Below are 27,899 nucleotides of genomic sequence, written 5' to 3'. Positions count from 1 at the left end.
GCCAGCCTCAGCAACTTGGAGAGGGCCTAACAACTTCATGAGAACCTGTCTCAACTTTTTTCTTTTAAATAAATAAATATTTTTATTTTAAAATTTTACTTGAGGGAGTGTCTTTCCCAAGCCTGAGCCCATCCCCTATTTCTTTCCCATTCTCACTGGTTTCTTCTAGCGAGAAGTGCGTGAGCACACCTGTGTCCCTCCTATTTTGCCCTTGGCAGGAGACCTCAGGTTATTCTGACTCAGCACAGGTAACTCTCGCTTTTCTGCCATAGCCTGGGCACACTGGAAGCCCTTCATCCCATGAATGAGTGGCGGTTTATTTCCCTGGTCTGCTATCGATGGATGTTAGGTTGCTTTCAAGTCCTGAGATAGAGAGGGTCCCGTCTAAGATCCAGATATGGAGGATAAATTCTCAGGAGAGCATTCGCTGGATCCCAGAGCACCCTGGGCCTTGTTGATATCCTCAGTCCTCTCTGGACAGACTGCCTTTGCTTCACGCGGGTCCCTAGCAGGGCGCCACCTTGAGCGCCACCCCAGCCAGGGGCCCTGGGGAAATGGCGGGGCCATCTGTCCTGTTGCACCTCTCCTGGCCCAGTCTTGAGATTTGCCCTGACCTTGCATTCACTTCCTCTGAAGTTTGTCTGGTCCAGTGGGTCTCACACCTGCATGAGCATCGGAATCCAGGCCTGGGGCAGGTGTGGGAGATTTCCCAGCCAAGCGATTCAGAGTCAGTGGTCAGGGCTCTGGGAATCTTCTCGTCTTCCTTTGACATGGGAAGAGGTCACAGGGCTGAAGGCCAGGTAGGGGATGGGGAGGGAGGGTCCTGGGGAGTCTCATCCCTAATGGTGCTCATCCCTAACGGTGCCCTTGTCTCCCCAGGTTACAGCCATCCCGCCCTGATGAAGCTCATCCAGCAGCCTCAAAACGCGGTATGTCTCCCTGTTGCGCTGAGTAAAGACCAGCTGTGTGTGGCCATCCGCCATACTGGTGTCTTTAGAAATAGTCTCTTCATTCATTTGTCATTCCATAAAAATTTGTTGAGCCGGGTGCAGTGGCGCACGCCTGTAATCCCAGAGACTCAGGAGGCTGAGACAGGAGGATCACAAGTTTAAGGCCAGCCTCAACAACTTAGCAAGTCCCCAAGCAAGACCCTGTCTTAAAATAAAAAATGGAAAGAGCTGGGGGTGGAGCTCAGTGGTTAAATTCCCCTGGCTTAGATCCCCACCCAGTACCAAAAAAAGAAAAAAAAAATTATTGAGCTCATCTGAGGCACCGGGAATGACTTGGTGAGCAATCACCTAACACCACCCCCCCCCCCCCCCCCCCCCGTGACACCCAGGGCCTGAGGGAAGCCACGTGGTCTTCAGGCACCTTCTACAGCAGGGCTCTCAACTCTGCACCTGCAACCTAGGGAGGCAAACATTCTGTGTTATGGGGACAACTGTGTGTTGGAGGGTGTTCAGTGCCTCCCTGACCCAAAGTGTCTGCAGACGTGGCCAGGGCCCGCAGCAGGCACACCTGGCTGAGAGCCCATGAAGTGCAGGGCTCGTCTGCCCTGGGGGTGGCTAGAAAGCCATCGAGCGCCTACGAACACAACCCACCCACGTTGTTTTCCAGTTCTTCCCCATCCTGAGGTTGGGGAAATGTCCTGTTTCCGTCACTACCATGACAAATGACCCCGACCTAGGTGGCTTAAAGCTGCACCCCTGGACCGTCTCAGCTTCCGTGGCCAGGAGTGTGGTCTTATGCCACTCAAAGCCACGTCTAAGCGACTCATCTTGGGGGTGTCCTGTGTGGCCAAGACTGTCCATCCTCCTGGCTGTAATCCCACTTGTGAATACTCTGCTGTTGGTGGCACGAGGTGGGCTCCAGACTGGGCTCTCGGTGTGCCTGCGGGCGGGCACACCTCCCAGGTCCTCGGGCTACCGCGCAGGCCTGGAGTCGCTGGCCTGGGTGGTGTCTGGGTGGAGCTTCAGCAAATCCTGCCCGTTTTCTCAGCTGGTTGCTCCCATCTCCACTCCCACCAGCAGCGTGGGAGGGATGCTGTCCCCCATTCCTTTGCCAACACGGAGTGTCATTGGGGTTTTCATGTGCCCCAGAGAGGGACATCCTCTTCCACAAACAGCTTGAGTCCCCAAAATAAATCCAAGGCAGGCCGGGAGGACCTCAGCCTAACCCTCACGGGACCTGAGTCTTACACGTTCTTCCCTTTCCAAGGACAAAACCGAAGACCGTCAAAAAGAAGCACCTTCCCTCCTTAGGAATGGTGGCCCTGCCTGGCGGGGAGCGGGAGGGACCTGGGGACACCTGGCCTCCAGTTAGCGGACAGGGCCAGGGCTGCTGCCGAGGAAGGAGGGTCCCAGGGACAGTGTCTGCTGGGCGCGGGGCAGGCTGTGCTGTTCGCGGTCAGCGGGCTCTGTTTCCCGTGTGGTGCAAACCCCAGCTGCGCCGGCAGTTGGTGCTCAGAGAAGCACATCAACAAACAAGTCAAACACATTTCAGTGTCAGCTGCCGGCAGAGGAAGGATCTTCCCCAGCATCGCATGAGGTCCAGGCCCAGGGAGGCCGGTTCACGGAGGACTGCCCTGTCCCTGCCAGGAGGCTCCCCAGCCCACCCCCTCCACCCTCCCCCGTCCAGGGCTGCTCCTGCCCCTCCTGTCCCCAGCAGCCCCTCCGGCCTCTGTTCTCTCTTCCGCCAAGCACCCTGCGAGCTGAGCTTCGGGTGTGCACACGAACCCTCCCCAGGGTCCCCACCTTCACATGCCACCAGAGGCCTCTGCTTCCAGGGCAGAGCCCTTGGTGACCAGCTTCTGCTCTCTCCCTGGGCCTTGCTCCTTGACACGTGCACCTCCGCAGTGACCCTGAGTCCTGCTCCTGCCAGCGCTGGTCTCCTGCGAGAACTGCCTCTATCCCAGCTGCAGCAGTTGCTCTGCAGGGCACCTGAGTGGAGCTCACTGCGAGGAGCCCCAGCAAGTCTTAAAGCAGCACTGGCTGACCGCCACTCCAAACAGCGACACACCGCGGGGCACACAGGTGTCAGGCTGGGAGGCTGCCCACTGACAGTTCTCCAGTGGAGACGCACTCAGGTTACAGAATTTCACGACAGTTTCCTGCCAGGAGCTCAAGAGCTCAGGTGCGAAGGAGCTCAGCAGCCCTTTTGCACCCCAGCAGCACCGCCCTGAGACTCCAACGTAATGAAGTCAGGTGACTGCAAAAATGACACCACATTCCCTGGATCTAAAATGTGGGTCCCTGCTACAATTTTTTATGTCACCAGGCCCATCTCATTGTGTTACCCACAAGCTGGGCAAGGGTTGTTGGGCTTTGTATGTGCACAGTCACAGTGCAGTGAAAAACAGCTGCAATCTGACTTCCCTGCGCAGGGGATGAACGTAGCAAAGGGTCCCTGGCCAGGTACCGTGGACACAGACCTGTGACTGCCAGGCCTTCCCATTTGCACAGTTGTTTGAGACTGAGCATTCTCTGAATGCCATGTCACTGCATAGCTCCTTAAAAACACCTTGACCCCATTTGGGCAGATGAAGACCCAGAAGCTCAGCGAGGTTAAGTGACTTGCCTGGGGTTGCAGAGCCACTTAAACCTAAGCCCGTTCTCTCCATGCTGCACTTTAAGACTGCTGACTGATAGTGAGACTTGCAGACACCTGCCCTCATTTGATTCTGAGACCTGATGTCCCAGATACCTTCTGCTCGTAATGCCACGCTTTGCTGAACAAGAACACCACCCCCACAGCTTTCCTGGGCCCAGATAGGCAGTACCCAGTCAAGCTGCCAGCCTGCCTGTTGCCCTCTGGGAGCCTCGTCCCCTGCAGCCTGTGACGGTGAGGGCAATTTGCTTCCACCCTACTCTCATGATGCACCAGATTTCTTAGGAGCTCTATGAAGAACTAGGGGGAAACATTCCCTGAAGGACCCTAAGCAAGCCTAGGTCTCCAGTTGTGCCAAGCCAACTCGTACCCAGAACTATTAATATCGCCTGGTGAGGCTGCCTGGCATGTCTGACAGGGAGTGGCACCTGAAGCGAGCAAACCTGAGTCCGTGTCATGGTTCTTCTGTCCCTTTCTGTCAGTGCATCTTAGGAAAAGTTGCTTGACCTCTCTGGTCCTCAGTTTTGCTAACTCTACAATGGGGAAGCTTATTTTCCCCCAGGAATTATCTGAGACCCACTTGGATAGTCACAGAGCAGAAAAAGCAACAGAAGTATGAATCTGCCACAATTTCTAGTGACCCAAGCCAAGTCCCAAAGCCACCAGGACAATGATCTCTGGAGCCTCCCTGTCCTTGAGCCTCCCTCACACAATGATGTCACTGCTTGGATTTGCATTGAGCTTATTACACTGATTATGTCGGGAGAGAGAGAGGTACCTAGGAAGTCCCCAAATCCCAGGACAACCCTGCTTTTGTACTTAAACGTCCGTATTTTAGAATAAGTCTGTCCATCTAAACTAAAGCCCTCCCAGATTCCTCCCGCGCTTGCCAGGGGAGCTGGGGACCCCCAAGGCTGTCCCGACTCCACTTCCCCAGGAAATGCAGGGCTTGGCTCCTGGTGGGCCCCCCCCCCCCCGCTGTGTGTCCCTGGCTCAGGCCCCTCCTGGGCCCCTAGAGTAGCCCCTGCAGCCGCCACCTGCTGCTTGCCGAGCTGGACTGTGAGTCCGCTGGCTCAGCGCACACTGCCCCTCGCTCTTCGGCATCGCTCTCCTCCAGGGCACAGCACAAGTGACAGGGTCAGCTAGGCAAGCATAAGGCCCTGCCCACACGGCCAGGTGTGAGCCCCACGGTGCAGTGACGCTTCTCCCCAGGACTCACTGTCCACTGGGTCCGGGCCCATCCTGCCTCCCTGGGAAGGAGAACGGCCCCACCTGGCCTGGTGCTGCTGCAGAGAGAGCCACTGGGAGTGTCCTCCCAGCCCCACAAGCAGTGCCGGCCACTTTCTTCCCTTTTTTTTGGTGGGAGGGTTACCGGGGCTTGAACTCAGGGCACTCGGCCACTGAGCCCCATCCCCAGCCCTATTTTGTATTTTATTTAGAGACGGGGTCTCACTGAGGTGCTGAGGACCTCGCTGTTGCTGAGGCTGAGACCCTCACATCAGGCCCCTGTTCTACTCGGAAATTCCAAGTAGAACTCGAAATCCTCCTGCCTCAGCATCCCGAGCTGCTGGGCTTACAAGCAGGCACCACCGCGCCCGGCTTTACCCCAATCTTTTAAAATCCTGACAGAGCAGTGCCCTGCCCCAGACATCCCCTCCCAGCTGGGTCAGCCCACCAGTGGCTGTCCTGTTCCCCGTGGCCTGCCTTTTCCAGAACGTCATGTGAATGGAAACAGACCACACAGCCCTTTGCTTCTACCTCTTACTTGGCATCCGGCTCTGAGCTTTCTCCACGTGGTCGCCCGAACCCGTGCATTGTTCTTGATGGTGCTGGGTCGTCCTCCGTGGTGGGCACGAGCCACAGCTGTTCCCCTCTTCCCAGCGGAGAGACATTTGACTAGTTTCCAATTAGGGGTAAATGGAAATAAAAGCCACCACAAAGGTGCACACACCTGTCTCCATGTGGGTGTGCGCTTCCTCTTCTCCTGGGAAAACACCTGGGGCGGGTGGCTGGGCCTCAGGACTATGCCCTGGGGCATCACAGGAAGCCAGCGCGCTGCTTTCCCAGGCAGCTGCACCATCTCGCCCTCCAGCTCTGCATCCTGGATGGCACCTGTCACTCTCCTTCTTCCCATTCTGACGGCGTTTTTTAAATGATAGAGCTACAGGAAGTTGCAAAAAATAGTACAAAGAGATCCCATGACCTTTCACCCAGACCTCCCACCTGCAGCATCTGATAATTGAGAGCACAACCAAGGAACGCCCTCTTCAGATCCAGAGCAGCCTGGTGAACTCTGAAGTGCAGGGAAATGTGTCACTGCCCGGACAGGACAGCAGCAGCCCACAGTGCCCTGTGGAGCCCACTGAGCCCATCACCTGTGGAAAGGTGGAAAGAGACGCAGGTCGGCCCTGGGAAGTAACCATTTGCCCCTGGTCTTTGCAGAGCACCTTCGTCAACAGACCTGCGCTGGGCATCCTGCCTCCAGAGAACTTCGTGGAGAAGCTCCAGGAGTCCTTGCTCTCCGTGAGTGGGGTGGGGTGGGGTGGGGGGACGATCCTGTCACTGTGCAGCCCCACCTCCGCCTCCCGCCCTGCTGTCCTGGGGTGGTCCAGTCAGGCGCAGCAAGGATTGCAATGGAGGATGGGGAGCTGCTTCCAAAATCTTGTTCTTCCATAAAGATCCTTTCCAATTTTCCTCTTGAAGGAAAGAAGGAGTTTTTGTGGGCAAGACCAAGGGAACCGGGCAGTGTGATATTTGTCCTTGGTAGGAGCCCGGCCCGAGGTCTCCAGTCCTCCTGGGTTTTCAGTTTCAGTTGCTACAAGGATTGAAGTCACGGGGACCCTGACTTCCCACCTGGAGGGTGCAGTGTCTGTGGGTGGCAGCTGCATCAGAAGGTGCAGATTGGGCTTCCCTGGCCGTCTGTCCCCTCTGCTGGCCTCAGGGCCCCCTGGACTTCTCCTCTGCCTCTGGAGAAGCCTGAGTCCACCCTCCCAACCCGGCTCCTCTGGGCATCCCTCCCGTCCTTGGCCTCTGAGTGACGGGGTGATGGAGCCAGGGCACAGCCCCCTCACAGATGCAGCTGGGGTCCCCCGGGCCTGGGCTCACAGCTGACTCCCTCACTGCAGGTGGCTCCCAAAGGGATGACCCAGCTCATCACTATGGCCTGTGGCTCCTGCTCCAACGAAAACGCCTTCAAGACCATCTTCATGTGGTACCGGGTGAGGCTGGGCACAGACCCTCGGATTCCACCACACGCCCACCCTGCCTGACGGCTATCCCCACGGGCCAGAGTATTAGCTGCAGTGGCCAAGCTGGAACTCCAGGGAGGGCCTGGACGCAGCTTCCCAGCGTCCTGGTGTGGGTGGTGGAAAGGTCTTGGTGTCAAACCCACCCAGTGTGACGGCACTACTTCCACTGGGGGACACACGCCCTCCCCAGGCACAGGTGTTACGTGGAGAATAGTAACGTATCGCGATGCGCGGTGCTCGGTGCTCGGTCCTCTATTTCCAGTACAATGAACAGTCTGGGGCCCGTGCAGACATACCACGATCAATACAGGAGACCAGCTCCCAGAAAGCACCCCCTGGTCGACTGGACTAAGAAAGAGTTTAGGGGCCAGGTAGCTGCCGTCTTCAGTGTCTCAGGTTTTGTCCTGTTCTGTTTTGGCAGAGCAAGGAAAGAGGACAAAGGAGTTTCTCCAGAGAGGAGCTGGACACCTGCATGATTAACCAGGTGAGTGCGGTGGGCTCCTTGTCACCTGTCTGCGGGGAGCCGCCCCAGCCCCTCGGCTGACACAGGCTGACCCAGCCTGCCCTTACTCTTGAGTCCACTCCCTGGGGATCAAGATGGAGTAGAGTTCTTCCTGACCAGCCTTCGCCAGTTTCCCAGAACAACTGACTGAATCTGACAGATGCTAAAAGGCCATTGGTGTATTCTCTAGAATAAGGCAAAGCACCAGCATGGATGTGTACACAGAGTGTTCTGTTGGTGGCACCTAGGTACACAGGAAGGATTGGGTAACTAGGAGTTGCAAACCGAACCCTCATTGTTCACAGAGACACCGAGGTGGGCACTGCTGGGGCGATGGCGGGGGCTGGGGATTATTCCAGGGAAATAAGATGGGTGGCTGCATCAGTAGCTTCCTGTCACTATCACAAAATACCTGGCATCAACAACTTGAGGGAGGAAAGGTTTATTTTGGCTCAGAGTTTCAGAGGTCTCAGTCCTTCTTGCGCAGGTCCTGTAGTGACTGCTCATCATGGTGGGAGCACAGCCAAGAGGAGGCTCCCACCTCTTGGTGGCTGGGAAGGGAAAGAGAAGAGCCCCGGTCTCAGTATCCCCTTCAAGGACATGCCCCCCATGACCTAACTTCCTCCCTCTAAGCCCCACCTCCTAAAGCTTCCACCCCTCCCTGCAGCACCACAGGCAAGGGACCCAGCCTTCAACACCAGAGCCCTTGGGGACAAAGATGGCAGGAAGGCAAGATTCCCACCCACCTCCAGCCACAGCAGGCTTGTCTTCATTTTGTGTGAAGTTCAAACATAAGTGCCTGCTGCTCTAAAAAGGGGGGGTCTGGGGGTGTAGCATGTGCAAGGCCCTGCAAAAAAAGAACCCGTCCCAGCACTGCAAACAAAGAACCCACTCCTGATCAGCTTCTGCCTGCACTCAGAATATTCTTCAGCTGAAACAATTATAATTAGGAAGGCTATCTCTGGGCCTGGACGGGTGCTGGAACTTTACGTAAACCACACGGTCACTGCTGTCCACCGTGTGGATTCGTGTGCAGGAAGGTCCTGCTGGCGGGTTGGCGGTGGCTGGCTCGCTCCTTTTCCTTAGACCTTCTCATATGCATTTCTCCTAATCTCACCTCCTGCTAGTGAAGGCATCCACATCTTCCTCCGTATTCACAGGAAACTGCTTCCACTTCAGATTTACTTTCTTTCTTCTTTTCAGACCATTTTCTTAAGGGCCCTTCTCCCACCTCCCTCCCTGACTGAGCTTCCCTCACCTGACACCCAGGCATGTCCTTCCCATGGGCATTTTTAGATTCCCGTCCATCATTTTTAGTTGCGGTGTTCAGATACACATAAGAATGTGTACGTGTTACATTTGTAAACTGGAGACAAAGAAAAAAATTGGCAAGAGGGTATTTTGGAATTTGTGGGAAAAGGTCTTGGAGTTTTACCCAGAGGTCTCAGGGAAAATGCCGCCTGGACCTCCCAGAGACTGGCGCAGGTGGCCTCTGAGGCTGCCCAACAGTTCTCTAGAGTGAGCGGCAAGTGGAGGACCAGAAAGCCATGGAGGTCCAGAAAGCCATGCCAGCAGGGGCAGCTGCATCCTTTCCTTGGGGCCAGGCAGGGGTTGGGAACTCTTGCATTGGCTTCTTGACCCTCACACCCAAGGGTAGCTGCAGAGGGGGAGGGGGAGTGGGAAAGGTGGGTGTCCCCCACAGACCAGTTCACAGCACACCCAGCAGCATGGGACCCCCTAAGAGCTGTGGAGGGCAGGGTGTGGGCTGAACTGGCAGAGATGGTAGAACAGGGGCTGAGTTCAGAGGTCCCAGCTGAGAGGAGCACAGCATGAGCGCTGCGGCCACCTGCAAGGGAGAAAAATGTCCCACCTGTGCAGAACTCATGGGAAGCCAGAAATTCAGATATATGTGAAATTGGTCTTAAACTTGATAACTTTTTTTCTTAATTCTTTAAGTGCATGAACAGAACAGAACATCTGGGGGCTGGGTAGGGACCTCAGGGACCCGCTTACAACTTCTCGGCCTGGAAGGACAGGGTTCTTCTGATAGACTTTCCTCCTCCATTTGGCAGGGTCACACTGGTCCCCAGTCCTCACAAGGATGACTGACGCTGATCTTTCTTGGTTCTAGGCCCCTGGGTGCCCCGACTACAGCATCCTCTCCTTCATGGGTGCTTTCCACGGGAGGACCATGGGTAAGGAGGACGGATGTGGTCCCAGGGTGGCATTTACAGTGATGGCAACAGCATCAGCAGTAGTGCCACTGCCTTTGGTCTGGCGCTGGAGATTTACGCAATTCTTGTAGATTCCAGATGATTCCCCAAAGAGGGGCACCGTTATGTCCACTTTGCAGATGTGGAAATTGAGGGTCAGCAAGAGAAGGAACTTGCCAAGGCCATTCAGTGGCAGAGGCTTGGATTTAAACCCTTGTGTCTCATCTTCAGAGCTTGTGTGTAATGAGTGGCAAATCATAAAGCACACGTGCACGTGCACACACACACACACACACACATTTGTGGGCTTTTCAGGATGTTACAAGAGCTGGGATCTGCAGGCCAGAGACTCCCTGGCCATTTCAGGTCTGGGGCTGAAATCATGTCCCCTTCAAAGACTGTCCGTGCCACTGCCCCAGCCAAGCGTGTGCTCTTCTGTCTCGCTGGGCTCAGGTTGTCTGGCAACCACACACTCCAAAGCAATTCACAAGATCGACATCCCTTCCTTCGACTGGCCCATCGCACCGTTCCCGCGGCTGAAATATCCTCTGGAAGAGTTTGTGAAGGAGAACGAGCAAGAGGAGGCACGCTGCCTGGAGGAGGTACCGCCCCCTCCCTTCACCTCCCCGCTCCCTTCTCCTCCCTGCCTGCCTGGCCCAGAGGACAGACGTCTCATCTGGGATGAGGGTCATGGTCCCTGGAAAGGAGGTGGGGACAGAGAGACCTCATTCCTCACGTGTTCCGTGTCCGGAAGGGTGGTGAAACCCTCTTTCGCCACCACACTCATCCCCCACTTCTGGTACCAGCTTCTCTATCACTCACGCTTCTTTGGGGACAGAACCTGAGGTCACTCCCCATTTTAATAACATGTGAAGCTCATCTGTAGTGACAGTGATCCTATCAGGGCTCTGTGGAGGTGGGATTGGGGAGCACTTGGTGTGCATGGTCCAAATTGACTTGTGCTCTATGTATGAAATATACACAGTATTTTAAGGGCTTAATATGAAAAAAATCACTAGTAAATTTTAAATATTCATTACATATTGACATAATAGTTTGGATGGATTAAGTTCAGTAAAGTGCTGTTAAAATTAATTTCATATTTTTTGGGGGGTGAGGATTGAGCCCAGGGGTGCTCTACCACTGAATCACATCCCCAGCCCTATTTTCCTTTTTATTTTTTATTTTGAGACAGGGTCTTACTATGTTGCTTGGGGACTTGTTAAGTTGCTGAAGCTGGCTTTGAACTTGGGATCCTCCTGCCTCAGCTTCCTGAGCCACTGGGATTACAGGTGTTCGCCATTGTACCAAACATGGAGGTTTCTAAAATTAAAAAGACATTAACTTTAACAGCATTTTGTTGGACCTACTATGTCAGTATGTCATTAGTATTTTTAAATGATCAGAGAGACATTTTGTCTTTCCACATTGAGTCTGGGACACTGTGTATATTTTATACTTAGAGGTCAATTCAATTTGGACCAAGCACGATGCCGAGTGTTCCCCCGACCCCACTCCACACTGCCCTGGTGGGGTCGCTGTCTGCAGATGAGCTTCACAAAGTGTTTTAGAGAGGAACCATCCCAGATTCTGCCAAAAGATGCTCACAACTACGATGAGAGCAACGAGAATGTCAGGGTGACGAGGTGCAGCAGTGGCAGTGGGGCTTCCCTGCCGGCAACTTCTCCGAGCCAGCCACAGCTGCCTTGTGGGTCAGGACGGGGCTTCCCAAGTGCAGTCCTTGGCCCAGGGCTCAGCTTGCGCCCCACCAGCACCAGTGCCAACCTCAGGTCAGACGAATTGTTCCTAAAGGACCCATGCTGGTCCCCGAAGTGGCACAGCACTCTCAGCACCATTCCAAGGGGCTCATGGAGCCCCAGACACCCCTCCATGGACACAGCTCAGGAGCGTCCCTGAGGCATTGTCACCTTTGCAAGCTGCTGTCATTTTCCATGGTTTCCAGGTGGAGGACCTGATCGTGAAATATCGGAAGAAGAAGAAGACGGTGGCTGGGGTCATCGTGGAGCCCATCCAGTCCGAGGGTGGAGACAACCACGCCTCGGATGACTTCTTCCGGAAGCTGAGAGACATTGCTAGGAAGGTCAGAGAACATGGCGAGGCCACAGGGGTTTCTGGGTTAGGTTCTGGGAGCAAAGAGTGGGCTCTGGAGCCCGTGGAACATCCCGATGTGCAGCAGGGGTCACGTCATGGATAGAGGAGGTGGGTGGGGAGGTGGGGGGTGCTTCTTTAAATGTCATTGCGAAATCAGCCACCAATCTGCTGCCTTCATTTGGAGCTTTCTCAATAATTAAGTGGCTCCTGGGAAGGCCTCAGCCTCCTCCCTTTCCTTTCTGGAGACCCTCACCCCATCTTTCAGTCAGTTGTGGTCCATACTCGATGGGGCCCCAATGGACAAACTGTGTTAAGATCCCGTGTCTGTTTTCATGGGTTGTGCGTGTATGACTCACACTTCATACCAGTGAGTCCGCAGATCAACACTACAAGTCGTGAGTTGGTTTAGACACAGTACCGTGTTAGCAATGGGCTTGGCGATAGGCAGAACGTGGAAACTGAGTGTAGGAGGTGACGTCCCCTCCCCACCGTGGACACATTTACTCCTGCCAGGGTCCACCCTGGGACTAAGGCCAAGCCAAACAGGCTGGATGCAGCTCTCAGGCCCCTGCTGACCCCAGCTGGGTGGTCTCAGGACATGCGCAGCACACGGCACAGCTCGGCTGGAGCTGCTCCTCTGCTGGAGGGTTTGGTTTTGATTTTCAAAGCCCAAGAACGTTGGTTTGCTCTGCAGCTGAGCCAGCAGGAGCTGTGGCTGGGTTCTGGGTCCAATGGCAGGTCACTGTGCGGGGTGGGGCCGCTGGCCTTGTCAGGTGTTGATCTCTGCCTCCTGTCTCCCACCTGCGGCCAGCACGGCTGTGCCTTCTTGGTGGATGAGGTCCAGACGGGAGGAGGCTGCACAGGCAAGTTCTGGGCCCACGAGCACTGGGGCCTGGAGGACCCTGCAGACGTGATGACCTTCAGCAAGAAGATGATGATCGGGGGCTTCTTCCACAAGGAGGAGTTCAGGCCCAGCGCGGTGAGTGGGCCCAGCAGGCCGTGGGCGAGGGCGTGCCATCCCCAGAACCAGGCCTCTCGGGGCACCCGGTATGTCCCTGAGGTGTTGGCAGGCCCAGCTAGTCACTTTAGCCGATGGTCATGGTGACCCCAGCTCCAGCTCCTCTGCAAGCCCATCTGCACAGCCGTCCACTGCCCGTCTTCAGAGCTTCTCAGTAAGATCAGTCAGATCTGCTACGGCAGACGGGACCCGTGCTGTGTGCGGAGCACTTCACAGGTTCTTTCAGTCCTCACAGCAGTCTAACCCGAGGGTGTTATTGTTATTCCCATTTTACTAATGGGGAAACAGGCACAGAGAAGGAAGTGGTCCCAGGTCACAAGGCCTGTAAGTGACAAAGCCAGGATTCAAATGCCCCAAACCACTACAGGATACTGCTGTGTGTACATACCGATGAGTGTGCAACATCGGGCCCGGATCCTCCTCCCCTCATTCCTACCCTGGAGGTTACTGTGGTCTGAAACGGCTGCTGGAGCTCCAGCAGCCAGACCTCAGTTCTAGGCCGTGGGAAGGGAAAGAAGCGATGGAAAGGAGCCCCTTCCTGTCTTCAGAAGCCTGAGAAACCCCCAGGACGCTTCCACCCTCCAGAAGGCCAGGTCACCGGCCAGTCCTCAAGACACAGAGGCGGGAAGGGTGTGCCTCCGTTGGCCACAGCCCTGCCTATTCCCCGAACGGCCGAGGGTGGGTGAAGTGGGGGACCTATCAGGGGCAGAGTGCCCACAGCCCGGTCCAGCCCCCCTCCATGAGCTGTATTCGCCGTGGGTGAGACCCTCCCCTCTCGGAACCTCGGCTCCCTGCCCTCTGAAATGAGGGTCACAGGCCAGTCATGCACCCCAGGCTGAGGTGTCGCTCGACAACACACCTCATGTTTGTGGTGGCCCCCAAGATGGCACCACCTATGACCTAGCAGCGTCTCCACTGCCCTAGTTTGTGGACGCCCACTCTGTGATGTCCTCATGGTCACAAAGCCACCAGGGGGACACATCTCTTGATTCTCAGTGCAAGCCCCGAGTGGGGGCCCCACGTCCTGACCTCCCCGGGCCTGAGGCATCTCCAGGGAGCCGGCCCCTCGGCCTCCCCACAGTGTGCACGCTTGAGGGTGGACTTAGGATCTGGGGGATCAGGGCTGCGGCCCTCCTGGCCCTTGGCAGGTGTCCTCTGGAGAAGGTGGTGTGTCAAAGGTGGGGGCCCTGCAGGGAGTGACCACGGGAGCCCTCCTGACACTCCACCTCTTTCCAGCCTTACCGGATCTTCAACACCTGGCTGGGGGACCCATCTAAGAACTTGTTGCTGGCCGAGGTCATCAATGTCATCAAGCGGGAGGACCTGTTGGATAACGCAACCCGTGCGGGGAAGGCCCTGCTCACTGGGCTGCTGGACCTCCAGGTATCCACTCAGACCCACTCTCCAGGCGCCTGCACCCCCAGGGCTGCAGCCGGACCCTCACGTGGCACTGCACCTGCTGTTCAGAGGTCCTGAGCGGGCCATGCTGCTCCAAGCTCCCCACAGAGAACGCGCCCCCCACTCCTCCACACCGGCCCTCCCCCGCTCCTGACTCCGGCTCACCCTCTGATGTAAGCTCAGACATCCCTCCTTGGAGAGGCTGGCGCACACCCCCTCCTGCCCCACAGCTGCTCCTCATTCCCTCTTCTGTTCTGCATATTCCCAAGCTTAGCAGGCCTGTCCACCGTGATCTGCAGCCAGCTGTAGGTAATGATAAATGTTCTAGAAGCCACACGAAAAGTAGATATGAGGAAGTAAAATTAATTTTAAGAATATATTTTGCTTCACACATTAGATTATCGATTCAACAGGTCATCAATATAGAAAACAAATAATGTGCTATTTCAGATTATTTTTCTCATACTAAGCTTTTAAAATCTGGTATATATTTTAAACTTAGAGCAAATTTCAGTTTGGACTCATCACGTTTCAGCAGCCACTGGGAAGGACAGCTCTGCATTAGAGCTTTTTGTCCGACACAAGTGCCCTCTCCTAGACTCAGGGCCAAGGTGGGAGGTGGCTGGGAGAGAACCAGTGTTTCCAGGACCAGCCAGAAGAACCCAGGAGTGGGAAGAAGAGGTGCCTTTCTCTGGGTGGCTGATCTCAAAGGGTCCCTCCCCTGGTACCTGAAACATCCAGCCAGCAGTGACATGAGCCGAAGCTCACTACGGTGGGGATAATGATGATGATAGTGGTGGTGGTGATGGTACGGTGATAATGTTGGTGATAATAGTGATGGTAAGGGTAGTGAAGGCGATGGTGATGGTGATGATGTTGGTGATACTGGTGTGGTAATGGTAGTGAAGGTGATGGTGATGGTATGTTTGGTATATTGACAGTGGTATGATGGTGATGGTGGTGGCCATGGTGGTGCTGATGATCTTCATGCTGGTGGTAGTGACGCTGATGGTCTGTGTTCTTTGCTGATGTTTACCTCTCTGTCATGATTAAGGACCTAATGATGACAATTTCTGTTTATTGAGAACTTGGTATGCCACACCTTGTGTTAAAGGCTTTATCTCATTTAATGTTTAGAATAGAGTTACCATATTTAATGAGGAAAAGACAGGACCAACAGTAAATCTAAGTCTCGGAAATCCAAGGTCCAGAACTTGGATTTGGATACAAGAGGAGTCAGGGGCTCCAGCCCCACCCCCATGCAGGGTGGCCAAATTTAGCAAATTACATTAGAAGATGCCCAGTTAAGTCTGAGAAACAGCAACTGATTTCTCTTTTTTTTTAAGCAGAAGCATATTCCAGGCATGCAACAGTTAGGACACATTTATACTTTATAAAATTGTTTGTTGTTTATCTGAAATTCTAATTTAGTTTGACATCCTATGTTTTACTTGGAAACCTTAACTCAGAATGACTTGAAATTAGGAAAATATGACTATCCTTATTTTCTGGATGAGAAGATGGAGGTTTGGGGAGATGTGTCCTTTGCCCAGGCCCAGGCAGCAGTGAGGGAACCAAGCTTTAAAGCCAGGTCTGCCTGACTGTGAAGACTCTGAAGGGGTTAGCGTCGCTCAGAAGATAGCTGAGACCCCCAGTGGGTGTGTTCTGGATGGATTCCTCTTGAACGGAGTTAGAATTTAAACTGAGGGTGGCAGAGGGGCAGGGCAAGAGGGAAATCATCCAAACAGGGCTGAACCTTTCCTGCTGGGAGCCTCAACACTGGGAAATGGCATGGGCAGAAGTGACAGGTGACACTTATTGCCCGGGGTCATCTTAGTCAATGGCGGGACATCTTGTGGGGTCCAGACCAGACAGGGATCTTGGTGTCCCGGGGCTGCCCCTTGTCCTGAAAGGTCCACGTGGACCCAAGGTTGCCCTCCTCATGAGACATCCTCATGGGGCAGCCTGCAGACTCTGGAGATAAAAAGGGACAGGCAGAGCACACGGCCTGGTGGGGACATGACTGGGAACACAAAGAAAAGGCACCAGGAGAGAAAAGACAGAGAAGTTCAGAACAGTCCACCATGACCCCAAATAGGCCAGTGGGACAGAGAACAACGGGACAGGCAGTCGGACCTGAGGTCTCGGTGCTGCACAGGGGCATGGAGAGAAGCATTGTCCTCCTGACCCTCCAGCCTCCCCAGTGAAAGCAAGCCCAGGTGAAGACGCGCCAAAAAGTGTTCTGGGGAACTCCCTGGCACCCTGCTTTTGAGAACCTGCATGGGGGCTGACTTAGAGGGGTGGGAGGGGTTCTGGGTCCCTGTTGGAATCTCAGAAAGCTATAGGCAAGGAGTTGAGATTACAGGAATGCCCTAAAATAATTAGGGGGGAATGGGCGACTAAGAGGGAGAGGCCTACACAGATGCACACGTGCAGACCACGGGCCATCAGAGCCCGGCCTGGAGCAGGGGCGGTCGTTCCTGCTGCCCTGCACTCATGCAGTCGATAGCCATTAAGAGTGTGTGTGTGTGTGTGTCACAAGGGCCCTAAGTCATGTCCAAATGGAACAGACCTGGATCCCTGCCTCCCAAGAGACTGCTCGCTGGTGTGGGAGGGGCTCCATCGCCACCAGAGCACGACTGGGTCTGCAGTTTCCACCAGGGACTGTTGGGAGAGAAGAGCTGCTCCAGCAGTGCCCCTCCCAGTGCCTGAGAGGATTCAGGGTTCCCCAGGCCTCACCCGCTGTCCTTCATGTGGACGGTGTAGAGCAGGGAGGGAGGGACCCTCCCAGATGGCTGAAAACTGGGTGGCTTAAAATAAGAATTTACTCTCACACGGTCCTGGGAGGGTTTGTTCCTCCAGGAGGTTCCGCCTCGCCCAGCTTCTGGGGGCTGCTGGTCCTTGGCTCGTGGATGTGTCCTCCAGTCTCTGCTTCCACCATCCCCTGGCCTCCTCCCCACTGTGCTTGTGTCCAAACGCCCATCTTATCAGTTGTGACACCTGTCATTGGATCAGAACCCACCTCTGTCCAGTAGGACTCATCCTAACTACCTCTGCAAAGTCCCTATTCCGAACAAGGTTATTTGCACAGGTTCCAAATGGTGCGACCAGGCACCACTCAACCCAGTGCCTCTCCCAACCCCAAAGCCTTCAATGAGGAGCATTCCTTCTAGAAGGAATAGTAGTTTCTAGAATAGCTAATAATAGAGATGGCTAACATATAAAGAGCACCTACTAAGTGCCAGGCCCTCGGCATAGGATGTGGCACATAAACCCTATCCCATTAAAATCTTTGCACAGGTTATTAGGGTCAGTGGCATTTGCACCTTTGGTTTACGGAAGAGGAATCAGGTGTGGGCCACTTAGATGATCCACCCAGGGTTGCACGATGTGAAGGAGACAGCTGAGTTCTGAACCCAGGCCTGGATGTCTCCAGAACCAGAGCTCTTATCCCAACAGTGGGACATACCAGTCCAGCAGAGCCCCAAGGGCTGGACCAGGAGAGGCATCTGAGAAAGCACAGCCACGGAGCCCAGCTGGTGCCCAAGAGATGGCTTTGACACCCTCTTTGTCACCCCATTGCAGGCCCGGTACCCCCAGTACATCAGCAGGGTGAGAGGACGAGGCACCTTTTGCTCCTTTGACACTCCAGATGAATCCATAAGGAACAAACTCATTTTAATTGCCAGAAACAAAGGTAAGGAGACCCAGAATGGACATTTGAGTTTCATCAGTGTCCAGAGTCACTGTGAAGAAACCCTCAGGGTCCTTCCTTCAGGGAGGTGCAATCTCACAGGGAGCGGAGCAGTAATTTGTAATTTTGTAATCTTCTACGATTACAAATCCTGGGGAAGGGGAAGGGGTGAGATGGAAGGGTGGGGAAATGGTGGGGGCCAGAAGTCAGCAAAGGCAGCTTTAAGGAGATGGCATTTTACCCCAGCCTTGACAAAGGCACAGGGCTTGGCCAGGTGGGGAAGGAGAGGAAGAACATCCTGGGCAAGGAAAGCATGCAGGCACACCTGAGGCAGGTGGAGCTAACAGGTAGAGAAGCAGAAAGAGCGGAGGGAGGTGGGGACAGACAGGGATTGGCAGAGTGCAGCAGGGGTGGGATGCAGGCCCACATCAGGCTCCAGATGCCAGGCTCTAGGAGCTCAGGGAAGCCTCAGAATTGTTTTAAGTGGGCGAGGGGGGATTATGATGTGATCAGAGCACCTACTATGTGTCAGGCACAAAGTTAGATCTTTTTCTCATGCCTTCTTGTGGAATCCCTGCAGCAGCCCTGCAGGCAGGGATAATCGGCCTCCTTTTTAAAATGAGAAAACCAGGGGCTGGAGGGTCGGGTCCTTGCCTAGTATGTGCAACCCCTGGTTCCCTCCCCAGCGGGGAAGGGGAGATGGGAGCAAGCCCCGCTGCAGATGGGAAGCTGCCCTTGAGCACCAGGCAGAGAGTCCCTCCCCAGGACAGCTCATGCCTGCATGGCCTGAGTTTTCTTCCCCAGCACATAAGGAGCCTCTGGAGGGCAAGGAAAGCAGGCATTCAGAGTCAGGTGGCGGGAAAGAAGCGGAGGAGGGCTGAGGTGGGTGGGGGAATGGGCGGGCAGGTCAGGAGGGCGCCTGGCCAGGAGGACCATGTGGTGGGTGAGCATCACTGTCCTCCCAGCCCTCCTGGCACAGCCACCCGGAGCCCTCTGCCTAACCACCTCCTGCCTCTTCCCCCAGGTGTGGTGTTGGGGGGCTGCGGTGACAAGTCCATCCGTTTCCGTCCCACACTGGTCTTCAGGGATCACCATGCTCACCTGTTCCTCAATATTTTCAGCGACATCTTAGCAGATTTCAAGTAGAAAAGCCATTTCCACTACACTCAGAGAAGTCCGATCTCAACAGTTGTCAATTGATTAGTTTGCCTAATTCATGTTTCCACTTAAAAGCGTCAGAGGCGAATGCATAAACTGAAGGGTTATTTGTGGGGAGGGGATGTTTTGGTGGTTGTGGGAGAGGGGAAGGGGCTGGCTTTGATTTTCCTCCTAGCAGAGCCAATGGTACCAGTTGGTTTCAGCCCAGAATTTCTGGTGGAGTCCTGCACATGGTCTTGGAGAAGGCCATGTGGGTCTTGGCCATATTTCAGCCCACCCAATCCTGACAATTTCTTTAGAAGCCAGTCAAGGGAGCCCACCTGCTCCTGAGGCTGGTGGCCAGGGTTCTTGGGTTCCAGGCTATCTCAAATGCCCTGTCCTATAATCAAAGATGGCTGGCTTCCCCTCACCCTATGCAACAAACACGCTTTCCCTTCCTTCCCCAGCACCTGGAGCTCTGAACACCCCATGCATGATTCCGTGCCGGACTGGATGGTTCCCAGGAACCAACAAAGCAGGCACAGGAGGACTGAACTTGGGGAAAGGGGACCTCTGGCCCCTGAGACTAGGACCTCTCCTCTCAGTGCTCCTGGGGTCCTCTAAACTCTCAGTTCCACCCATGATGGGCCTCTGTCCTTGGAGGATCTCTAGGCGGATCGAGGATGGTTCTTACTGACACCCTCTATCCCCACACCATCCTCCCTGTTGTATGTGCAGCCTAAAGTGTGACCTGAGCATGCAGGGGACACACAAGAGCTGGAAGGTCAGAAGCAGGAGTCTGTCCGCCCAGGAGCACAAGCCCAGAGCCACTTTATCCCATCTCCCGGGGCCCCTTGAGGTCTGACCCTTGACCCCCCTCCTGGGAGGCTCCTTCTCAGCTTTCATTCATCTGCCTTCACTCTGCTTCTGAGCAGAGCTGACTCGTCAGCGGGAGCCACTGCTGGACTAGCTTTCTTCTTGAGGGAAGTGTTGTGAATTAGACACCAGAGCCCTGCACATGAAAAGCAACCTGTTGGTTGCTTCCTTATACTTGCCCCTGAATTCCGCTTTGCCTGAGCTGCCGGGGCTGGAGATCACAGGTAGATGACTCTTATGTGGCTGAGCAGGTTGTGGACAAGGCCCAGCATCTCCCAGAGGCAAGACCTTCTTGGAACTTATCTGACCTCAGATGCCCCTAAAAAGAGCCCTCGAGAATCCTGCAGCCTCAAGGCCTGGTCTAGTGGGTAGACGGAGAGTCTGGCTTGTATCCTGTGACCAGAGGGAAACCTCTGCGCCTCTGGTGCCTTGGTGGACTGTTTTGGAAGATGGACGTGTCAAGGTTCCCAATTCAGCATTTTGTCCTTTTAATAACTAATCATCCAAAGATTCAGCTCCCACTCTTCCTCATGCTTGATCATCAGCCTTTTTTGTTGAGATGAAATGTTAACAGAGCTGGACGGATCCACAAGTCCTGAGTCACTTTGCATTCCTGCAGTCTGCGGCAAATCTGCCGCTTTTCCTAAGGAGTTTTACCACGTCTGGGGTCATGTTTGCCCTGCCAACTACGTGGGGAGGCATGCCTCCCTCTCACCCATTTGTATGCTTTTTTTAATACATCAATCTTTACTCACTCATCAAACTATCACAAAATACCTGTGCCACCCCAGGCCCTGTGCTAAGCACCTGGAAGACACATGGGAAATAAAATGTGGTCCCTGCTCTCAAAAGACTCACTATCCATGGGGAACAACTGACTCTAAAACCAAACATATCAGAATGGCAAGTGCAATGACAGAGGCGGGTGAGGAACACAGTAAGTCAGAGGGAGGACCCCAATCTGCCTGAAGTGTAGAGGGACTTTCAAGGAGCAGGACTTTGCAGAATGAGCAAGTTCACCAAGCAGACAGGGCACGGAAGAATGTTCCAGAAAGGGAACAGCATACAGAAGTTCACAGTCTCATTCCTTTAACTGAGGAGCCAGATTCCACAGGCAATATCCCAAGGTTCAAGCCTTACTTAACAAACAAGAAAAATGCAAACCCAACCATGATGCATATACGGGATTATGTATGCTTTCTCCTGAGAACTTTAGCACCGGGTGCCAATATTCAATAAGATTCTTGGAGTCCTGAGGATTCTAAGCCTGGGAACACTGGGAAACTTGGCTCTCTTCAGTGGAGGCCACGGCTCAGTATTCTGTTCTCTCCCCACGGGGCATTGATGGAGGAATGAGATCATTTTATCTGGAAAGTCATTTCTGAACTTATCATTCGCTCCTTACCAAGGGAAGTTACTTGTAAAATATTTAAGCCATTTACCAAGCCCTTGTCAACTTGGGGCATGATGAGCTCCTGAGATGTCCTCTTTTGTGGGGTGGGGGGTGAACTGGAGGAAATCCAAGGAAAAGAATTTTTGGCAGAGCTCAAGATGGCAGAAACTGAGAAGGGTCTGGAGAAGACACTGTAAGCCAATGGACAGCTTCTGTCCAGGGCAGAGCCCAGGAGGAAGTGCTTCTGGGGGGTCTGGAGATGAACCCATCACCCATTAGTACCATCGAGTCTGGTGAATGTCTCTAGCGTGTCTTGTCACTTTTACAGAAAACCAAGTCCAGTACTAGCAAGTCTTAGCACATCCTCCCTTTTATTATAAATGGGTGTTTTTTATAATTTTTACTGACTCTCAGTAACCATGCAAAATTGTGCTCCACATTAACATATCTATATATCCTATCTCTATATATCAGCTCATGGTAGAAACCATAGCTAGGGAGCATCGCAGACTTATGCATACAAAGTGATCTTGTTTACAGTATTCTGTTGACAGTGCCAATAAATGATAAGGAAATTAACATGCCACAATGTAACTGATGACCACATGCACAATTCCATGAATTAAATGTTTCCTGTGTTGATCAGTATTCTTAAATTAAAAAAAAAAATTTATAATGGAAACAACAGCGTGAACGTGGACTTTCTGAGTTAGAAATGGTTTTGTTACATGATTATTTGATAATCACTTAGGAAGCACCTATTGTACACCTGGTAGAGACGTCGTGGGGAAGCCCTACCTGCATAAGCCGCCCTGGGCTCAGAAGTGCTGTAAGGCCATCCTCACTACATTCATATCATGTGACAGAGATGTCAGGGTGGATGAGGCACCATCCTTCTCTCAGCCCATGTTTGGCGGGAAAGGTCACGACCACCTAGTGTAGGGATAAGACAGACATTGCATGCTGCAGATGCACAAGGCTACCTCCAAGGTGAAGGGATGCTCCAGCAATGGGAGACATTTCAGAGGAAGATTACAGCCAGACAGAGGCAGGAAGGCAGGGCCGGACAGGCAGCTCTGAGATCCTTATCGCTAGATCACAAACAGGGAGACATGATGAGGCTGTGACCAGGTCAAGCAAGAAGGCAGGGCTCAGTCCCCTGGGACCTTCTCTGCCATGCTGAGCAATATGAGCCTTCCATGTGGGACGCATGGCCAAAGGTCTGGAGCAGGGAGTCATCCAGGGCACGTTTTAGAAAGACTCCTGAGGGTTCTCCACAAGGAACAGGGAGTCCCGAGAGCAGTTAGGAAGCTGGCCTGTGGCCTGGAGAGGAGACAGCGAGACAGGTTGGAGAAGAAAGAAAAGCAAAGGCCAAACAGGACAGTCATTCTCAACACCAGATGTATTAGGATTCACCCTAAGGAGTTTTTGAAAAATCCTAAAATCACTCCAAACCAAATTAGATTCCCTGGTGGTTGACAACGGAATAAACTAGGAGCAGAAGCAAGAGGGGGAAGGCACAGGGACGCTTTGACACACTGTGGAAATGGTCAGCTCTCTGACCCCTCTGGTGTCCTGAGCTGGAGCCACCTCTATCCCAGCAGCAGCTGTGGTTCTCAAGGTCCTTATTTTCCTAACTGTAAAATGTACTGTTTGGAACACACCTTTCCAGGGTCCTTCCAAATTGGACATCCAACAAGTCCATGAACCATTTAGCCTGGAAGGCAGTATTCACCATAAAACGTACTTTTAAACAATAATCCCGTGTAAATAGTGCTGATTGTCATTTTGAACATTCACGGCAAGCCTCCTTTTCTGATGGTGCTTTAAAATTCTCACAATGAAACTATGAGGTGTTTATTTTGTAGACCTACGTTTAAGACAAGGAAACCGAAGCTTAGGCGCGCCTGCCCAAAACCTTGCCACTTGGAGGCCAGGATGTGATCTACACAACCTGTGAAAGAAAGGTCACTGTGGACCCCCGCATGCAGCTGATGAAGGACTGGCTGAGGGTGGGACTGTCGAGCACTCAGGGCGCTTGCCTTCAGCCAGCCTGGCTTTGTTACCAGGGATTGATTCCGGGGGCGCTTACCACTAAGCCACATCCCCAGCCCTCTGTTTTTTTATTTTGAGATGGGGTCTCACTAAGTTTCTTGGGGCCTCCCTATGTTGCTGAGGCTGGCCTCAAACTTGTGAACCTCCTGCCTCAGCTTCCTGAGTCGCTGGGATTATAGGTGTGCGCCAGCAGAACAGGCAGTCCTTGAAAGTCAACAAGAACTGGTCAGCATTAGTGTGAGCTCCAAAATGCACATTTCTAAGGCAGCTGGATTAAAGATACCAGAACTTCAAGATCAAATACACTTTTAAAAGTCAATGTTTTCTATATTCTGTCCCTCCCTCCCTCCCCTTTGGTGAGGCAGGACAGGTCGATAGAATGACCCAGCTCTGCTACTTTCTAGCTGGGTGACACTGAGCAAGGCACTTTACCTCTGAGCCTCACCTGCCAAATGTGGGTGACTATAGTAAATATTTCCTGGTCACTTCCCTGGCCTAAGCACCACTATTTTCAGTGCTTTTCCTATAGTAGGTCATTTAGTTCTCCCAGTGATATACTGTTATTATCTTCACTTCACAAATGAAGAAAAAAGAGAGGTTATACAACTGGCCTGAGGTCCCAGCAGGGCTGAGATTCACACAGAGAAGAAACTCAGCTTCAGAAGCTTTGTGCTTTGCCCTGCATTCTTTCGCCTCCCTGGGGTTCTCCAATTCAAACGGCTACTGGCAAAATTAAATAAAATCATGGAAAAATCGTCAGCACACAGTAGGTGCTTAATATTCCTTTTGATGCTGCTGCTTCATGAATAGCTGAGTGTATCTCACATAGGACACTACCAACCTCATAGAGCAGCATTTCTACTCATAAATATTACATCTATTTCCCAACACAGGTACAGACCTGATGCTGGAATACTCCACTGTAGATCAGTAAAAAGAATATTTTGTCCCTCCAGTTGGTACCAACATGGCCAGATGGTATCAGCCCTGCCTGATTAGTTCTAATCAGGCAAGATTCTATGGTTGAAAGCCACAGGATCAAAACAAGGCCATAAAAGCTGGACTCCGCCTGGGGCTTGATTGGACCCTGTTGCTTTCCATTAAGGAAGTCATGAAACAGCAGCTGGAGGCAAGTGCCAACTGGAATGGTTGGGCAGTCACCCAGGCTGTCCCCTGCGAGGAGCAGTGCCCACTGGATCCACCTGGAAGCACATTCAACATGGAGACTGAATGAGACGCTGGGAGGTGGGCAGACACCTGGCCCTGGGACAAGGTGAGTCTCAGGTTTGTTAACAGTAGGAAGATCAACAGCTGTGACCAGGTTTCAAGTTCCATGTGCTACCTACCTGATGTGCAAACCAGAAGTATCATCCCCAGTTCAAGTGACGACCATGTGGAAACCAACAAGGCACAGACCACCCTGTCCTCCATATCTAAATGATACACGGCCACAGCACGTGCAGAGTGGAAGGGGTTGCCACGTCCAGACAGGAAGGAAAGCCGCTCTACAAGGGACCAACACAGTCACGTCACAAATGCTTTCCACTGACTGTGGGTTTCCTGTGCCCACTCAGCCACTGAGTTCAGAATCGGAATTCATAGCTGGGAAACTTCTCCAGTTTAGAAAGTTGGGCAGGGACTGTGTACACCACGGCATCCTTCTTCATGTTTTAAGGGCAGCGACAGGCTCATGATGAAAACTCAAACCTCAGCAGGGGTATCCAGTTGAAAACTAAGACTTCCGGTCTCATCCACCAACACCCTCCCCAGGGGACCACCGCCAACCATGCTGTTCTGTGCTTTGCTTTCTTCACTTCATGCCACCCCACAGTCATCTTACCTAAAGACGTAGGTCAACCTCACCCTTTTTTTAAGGGCCACATGAATGCCACAGTATGGACCCAACAATTGTTTAACTATGTTCCCTACTAAGGGAAACTTGAGACTTTTTTTTTTTTGCTGTTAGAAATATTTCAGTGAACATCTTCACATTCTTGTGAAGATTACTACTCTACAGTGAATTACTGCTCTACAGTGAACCTCTGCCCTCCCTGTCCCCAGAAAATCATGTTGGAACTTCATCTCCAGTGCAACGGTATTTGGAGGTGGGGACTTTGGAAGCTGATTAGGTCGTGAAAGGTATTGGTGCCTTGATAAAGGACATCGGGAAGGCTCCCTCACCCCTTCCCCCACATGAGAACACAGCCAAGGGATGGCAGCCATGAACCAGGAAATGGACCCCCACCAGACACAGGGTCAGCCTGATTGGACCTCCTGGGCCCCAGAACTCTGAGGAATAAGTATCATTTTGAGCCACCCAGGCTGTGGTAGTTTGTCACAGCAGCCCAAAGAAACTAAGGCAATTATTATTTTTGGTTTTTTAAGGGGGATACATGCCCCACCTGCATAGAAGACCATTTCTGTGTTTGGAGAACTGCATTCCCACCCATTTTGGGTAATTCCCCAAAATTGGGGTGCACTGGAATTAAGTGGGAAGCACAGAAACGGTCTAGCAAACTCTACAAGGTTGAACATGGTGTTATCTGTTCTTGTTCATTTGGGGTTTTAACAGCTCCCAGGCACACTCCCATTGGGTGTTCCGGAAGACGACTCACTCTGCACTCCCACATCAGGAACTGAGGTCTTAGCTCAGAGTGCATTTGCTCCGTGTGCCCTCTGCTGGTGCTGCCTGGGCCGGCCACGCATGCAGCACCAAGCTGACGGGAACTGGCTCTCACCTTCCAGGCCAAGTCCCTAGCAGGCTTAACAGTACAAGATCCTTCAGGGTTGGCACGATTCCTGACGTTAGGATCACTTACAGATAGTGATGCCAGGTCAGGGGCCTGGGTGATGCTTTGAAACTAGGGCCATCATACAACTAAGTCAATGGAATCACATGCCATTTCCCCTGAAGAGCTGGCACTTCCAAATGGGTTTGAGGGCCTCCAGGCCCAACAAGACCCACTACCAGGATCTGGGTCACACCTACAGAATCTGCTCACCAAGAACATGCCCGGCACCCACAGCCCTGTCTAGGAAAACCAGATGGACCCACTTCCACGGTTATCAGCAGGAAAGTCAGGCTCCTCCCTTTGGCAACTGCTCTCAACCTGTCCAGTGCAGAAGCACAGGCCTGCTGCTCCCTCTGTGCCTGCTTCCGCTTCAAGTCCAGGGCTAAGGCCCTCCCACCACGCCTCTCCTGCAGTCCTGCCTCAGACCATCTGACCCTTTCTTCACATTTGTCACCAACTGTAATGACATACATCCATTTGTTTAACAGCCACATGTACCAGACACCCTACTGCAAGCTCCACAAGGTGAAAATCTTGAATTAGCCAGTAACTGGCACAAGACAGACACTGGTAAAAGTTTAGGTGGAATGAATGACATTTGAAAGCCTGCAGGAGCAAACTCTTTTGAATTGTTTTATTTGCTTTTCTCTGAAATGAAAAAATTAACAACAAAAACACCTAACTTCTTTTGTTAACTGATTTTTGTTTTAAGTCATTTTGGGGTCCAATGTGGTAGCATACACCTATAATCCCAGTGACTTGGGAGGCTGAAGCAGGAAGATCACAAGTTCGAGGCCAACCTAGGCAACTTAGTGAGACCACCTCAAAATAAAAAATAAGGGTTGAGGTTGTAGCTCAGGGGGAGAGTACCCCTGGGTTCAATCCCTAGTAATGTATAAAAAAAGAAAAGGTCATTTTGAGCTAGCAATGCAGCTCAGTAGCAGGATGCCTGCCCGGCCCATTCAAGGCCTAGGGTTCAATCCACAGCACTGCAATATATGGAAAAAAAATTCATTTTTCTCAAAACACCATTTTCAGCCTACAGAGGACAAATATTACATTCTTATTAACTCAAAAATTGGGGGGCTGGGGATATAGTTCAGTTGGTAGAGCACTTGCCTTGCATGCACAAGACAATGGGTTCAATCCCCAGCACCACACACACACACACACACACACAAAAAAAAAAAAAAATTGGGAATGATCTAGTTATGGTTTAGATATGAGGTGCCACCCGCTAAAAGCTCCTGTTAACAATGTAGGTGATTAAATTATGAGAGCTGTAACCTAATCAATTGATTAGTCCATCTGATGGGTCAGTAATTGAAAGGACTGACCATGTGGCACCTGTAGGTGGGGGGCACACCTTGGGGGTTTCTGTTACCCCTGGCTCCCTGCTTCCCAGCCACCAGGGACTGAGGCTCTCCTCCACCACACCCTTCCACCTCACCTTGGGTCCAGAATAATGGAGTTTGCTGGGCAAGGACTGAAACTCTGAAACTGTGAGCCACAGTGAATTTTTCCTCCTCTAATTGTTCTTGCCAGGTATTTTGGTCACAGCAATGAAAACCTGACAAACATAATAGTAAAGGTTAAAAGGACCTGCTACGTCCACTCAGTGTAATACTTTGCAATTCCTGAATATTTTAAAATAAATATACATAACTGAGATACTCTCATAACATGAAGCAAAGACCAACTTCAAGTATAGTATAACTTGTTTTTTAAAAGCTTTGAAGCTCCATGGGATGCCACTGTGTATCTCTGACCAAAGGCTTCATATTTGCTCTGGGCTACTGAGTTTGCAAAGTACTTGCCAATTATTGGTTTCTTTGTATATTTGTTTTACAGACTG

At 52.6% G+C, this 27,899-nt stretch overlaps 1 protein-coding gene across 2 annotated transcripts in view; it reads left to right on the top strand.

Annotated features, from left to right (window-relative positions):
• The window catches only part of Abat (4-aminobutyrate aminotransferase), a 76,415-nt gene extending 54,379 nt beyond the window's left edge, over nucleotides 1–22,036 (top strand). For both annotated transcript variants that reach the window (XM_077802363.1, XM_077802364.1), the window contains exons 6-16: nucleotides 880–929; nucleotides 6,049–6,129; nucleotides 6,732–6,824; nucleotides 7,276–7,338; nucleotides 9,488–9,551; nucleotides 10,023–10,171; nucleotides 11,533–11,670; nucleotides 12,493–12,660; nucleotides 13,936–14,082; nucleotides 17,683–17,794; nucleotides 18,816–22,036. In XM_077802363.1, coding sequence (XP_077658489.1) covers nucleotides 880–929; nucleotides 6,049–6,129; nucleotides 6,732–6,824; nucleotides 7,276–7,338; nucleotides 9,488–9,551; nucleotides 10,023–10,171; nucleotides 11,533–11,670; nucleotides 12,493–12,660; nucleotides 13,936–14,082; nucleotides 17,683–17,794; nucleotides 18,816–18,937 — 1,187 coding nt within the window. In that variant the 3' untranslated portion in view covers nucleotides 18,938–22,036. The remainder of the gene's footprint in view (nucleotides 1–879; nucleotides 930–6,048; nucleotides 6,130–6,731; nucleotides 6,825–7,275; nucleotides 7,339–9,487; nucleotides 9,552–10,022; nucleotides 10,172–11,532; nucleotides 11,671–12,492; nucleotides 12,661–13,935; nucleotides 14,083–17,682; nucleotides 17,795–18,815) is intronic.
• Nucleotides 22,037–27,899: the final 5,863 nt, after the last annotated feature.

This window comes from Urocitellus parryii, chromosome 9 (assembly GCF_045843805.1).
Source record: "Urocitellus parryii isolate mUroPar1 chromosome 9, mUroPar1.hap1, whole genome shotgun sequence".
In the NCBI taxonomy this organism is placed as follows: Eukaryota; Metazoa; Chordata; class Mammalia; order Rodentia; family Sciuridae; genus Urocitellus; species Urocitellus parryii.
Note: the sequence above shows the minus strand (reverse complement) of the source record. Positions and strands in the feature narration are given on the sequence as shown.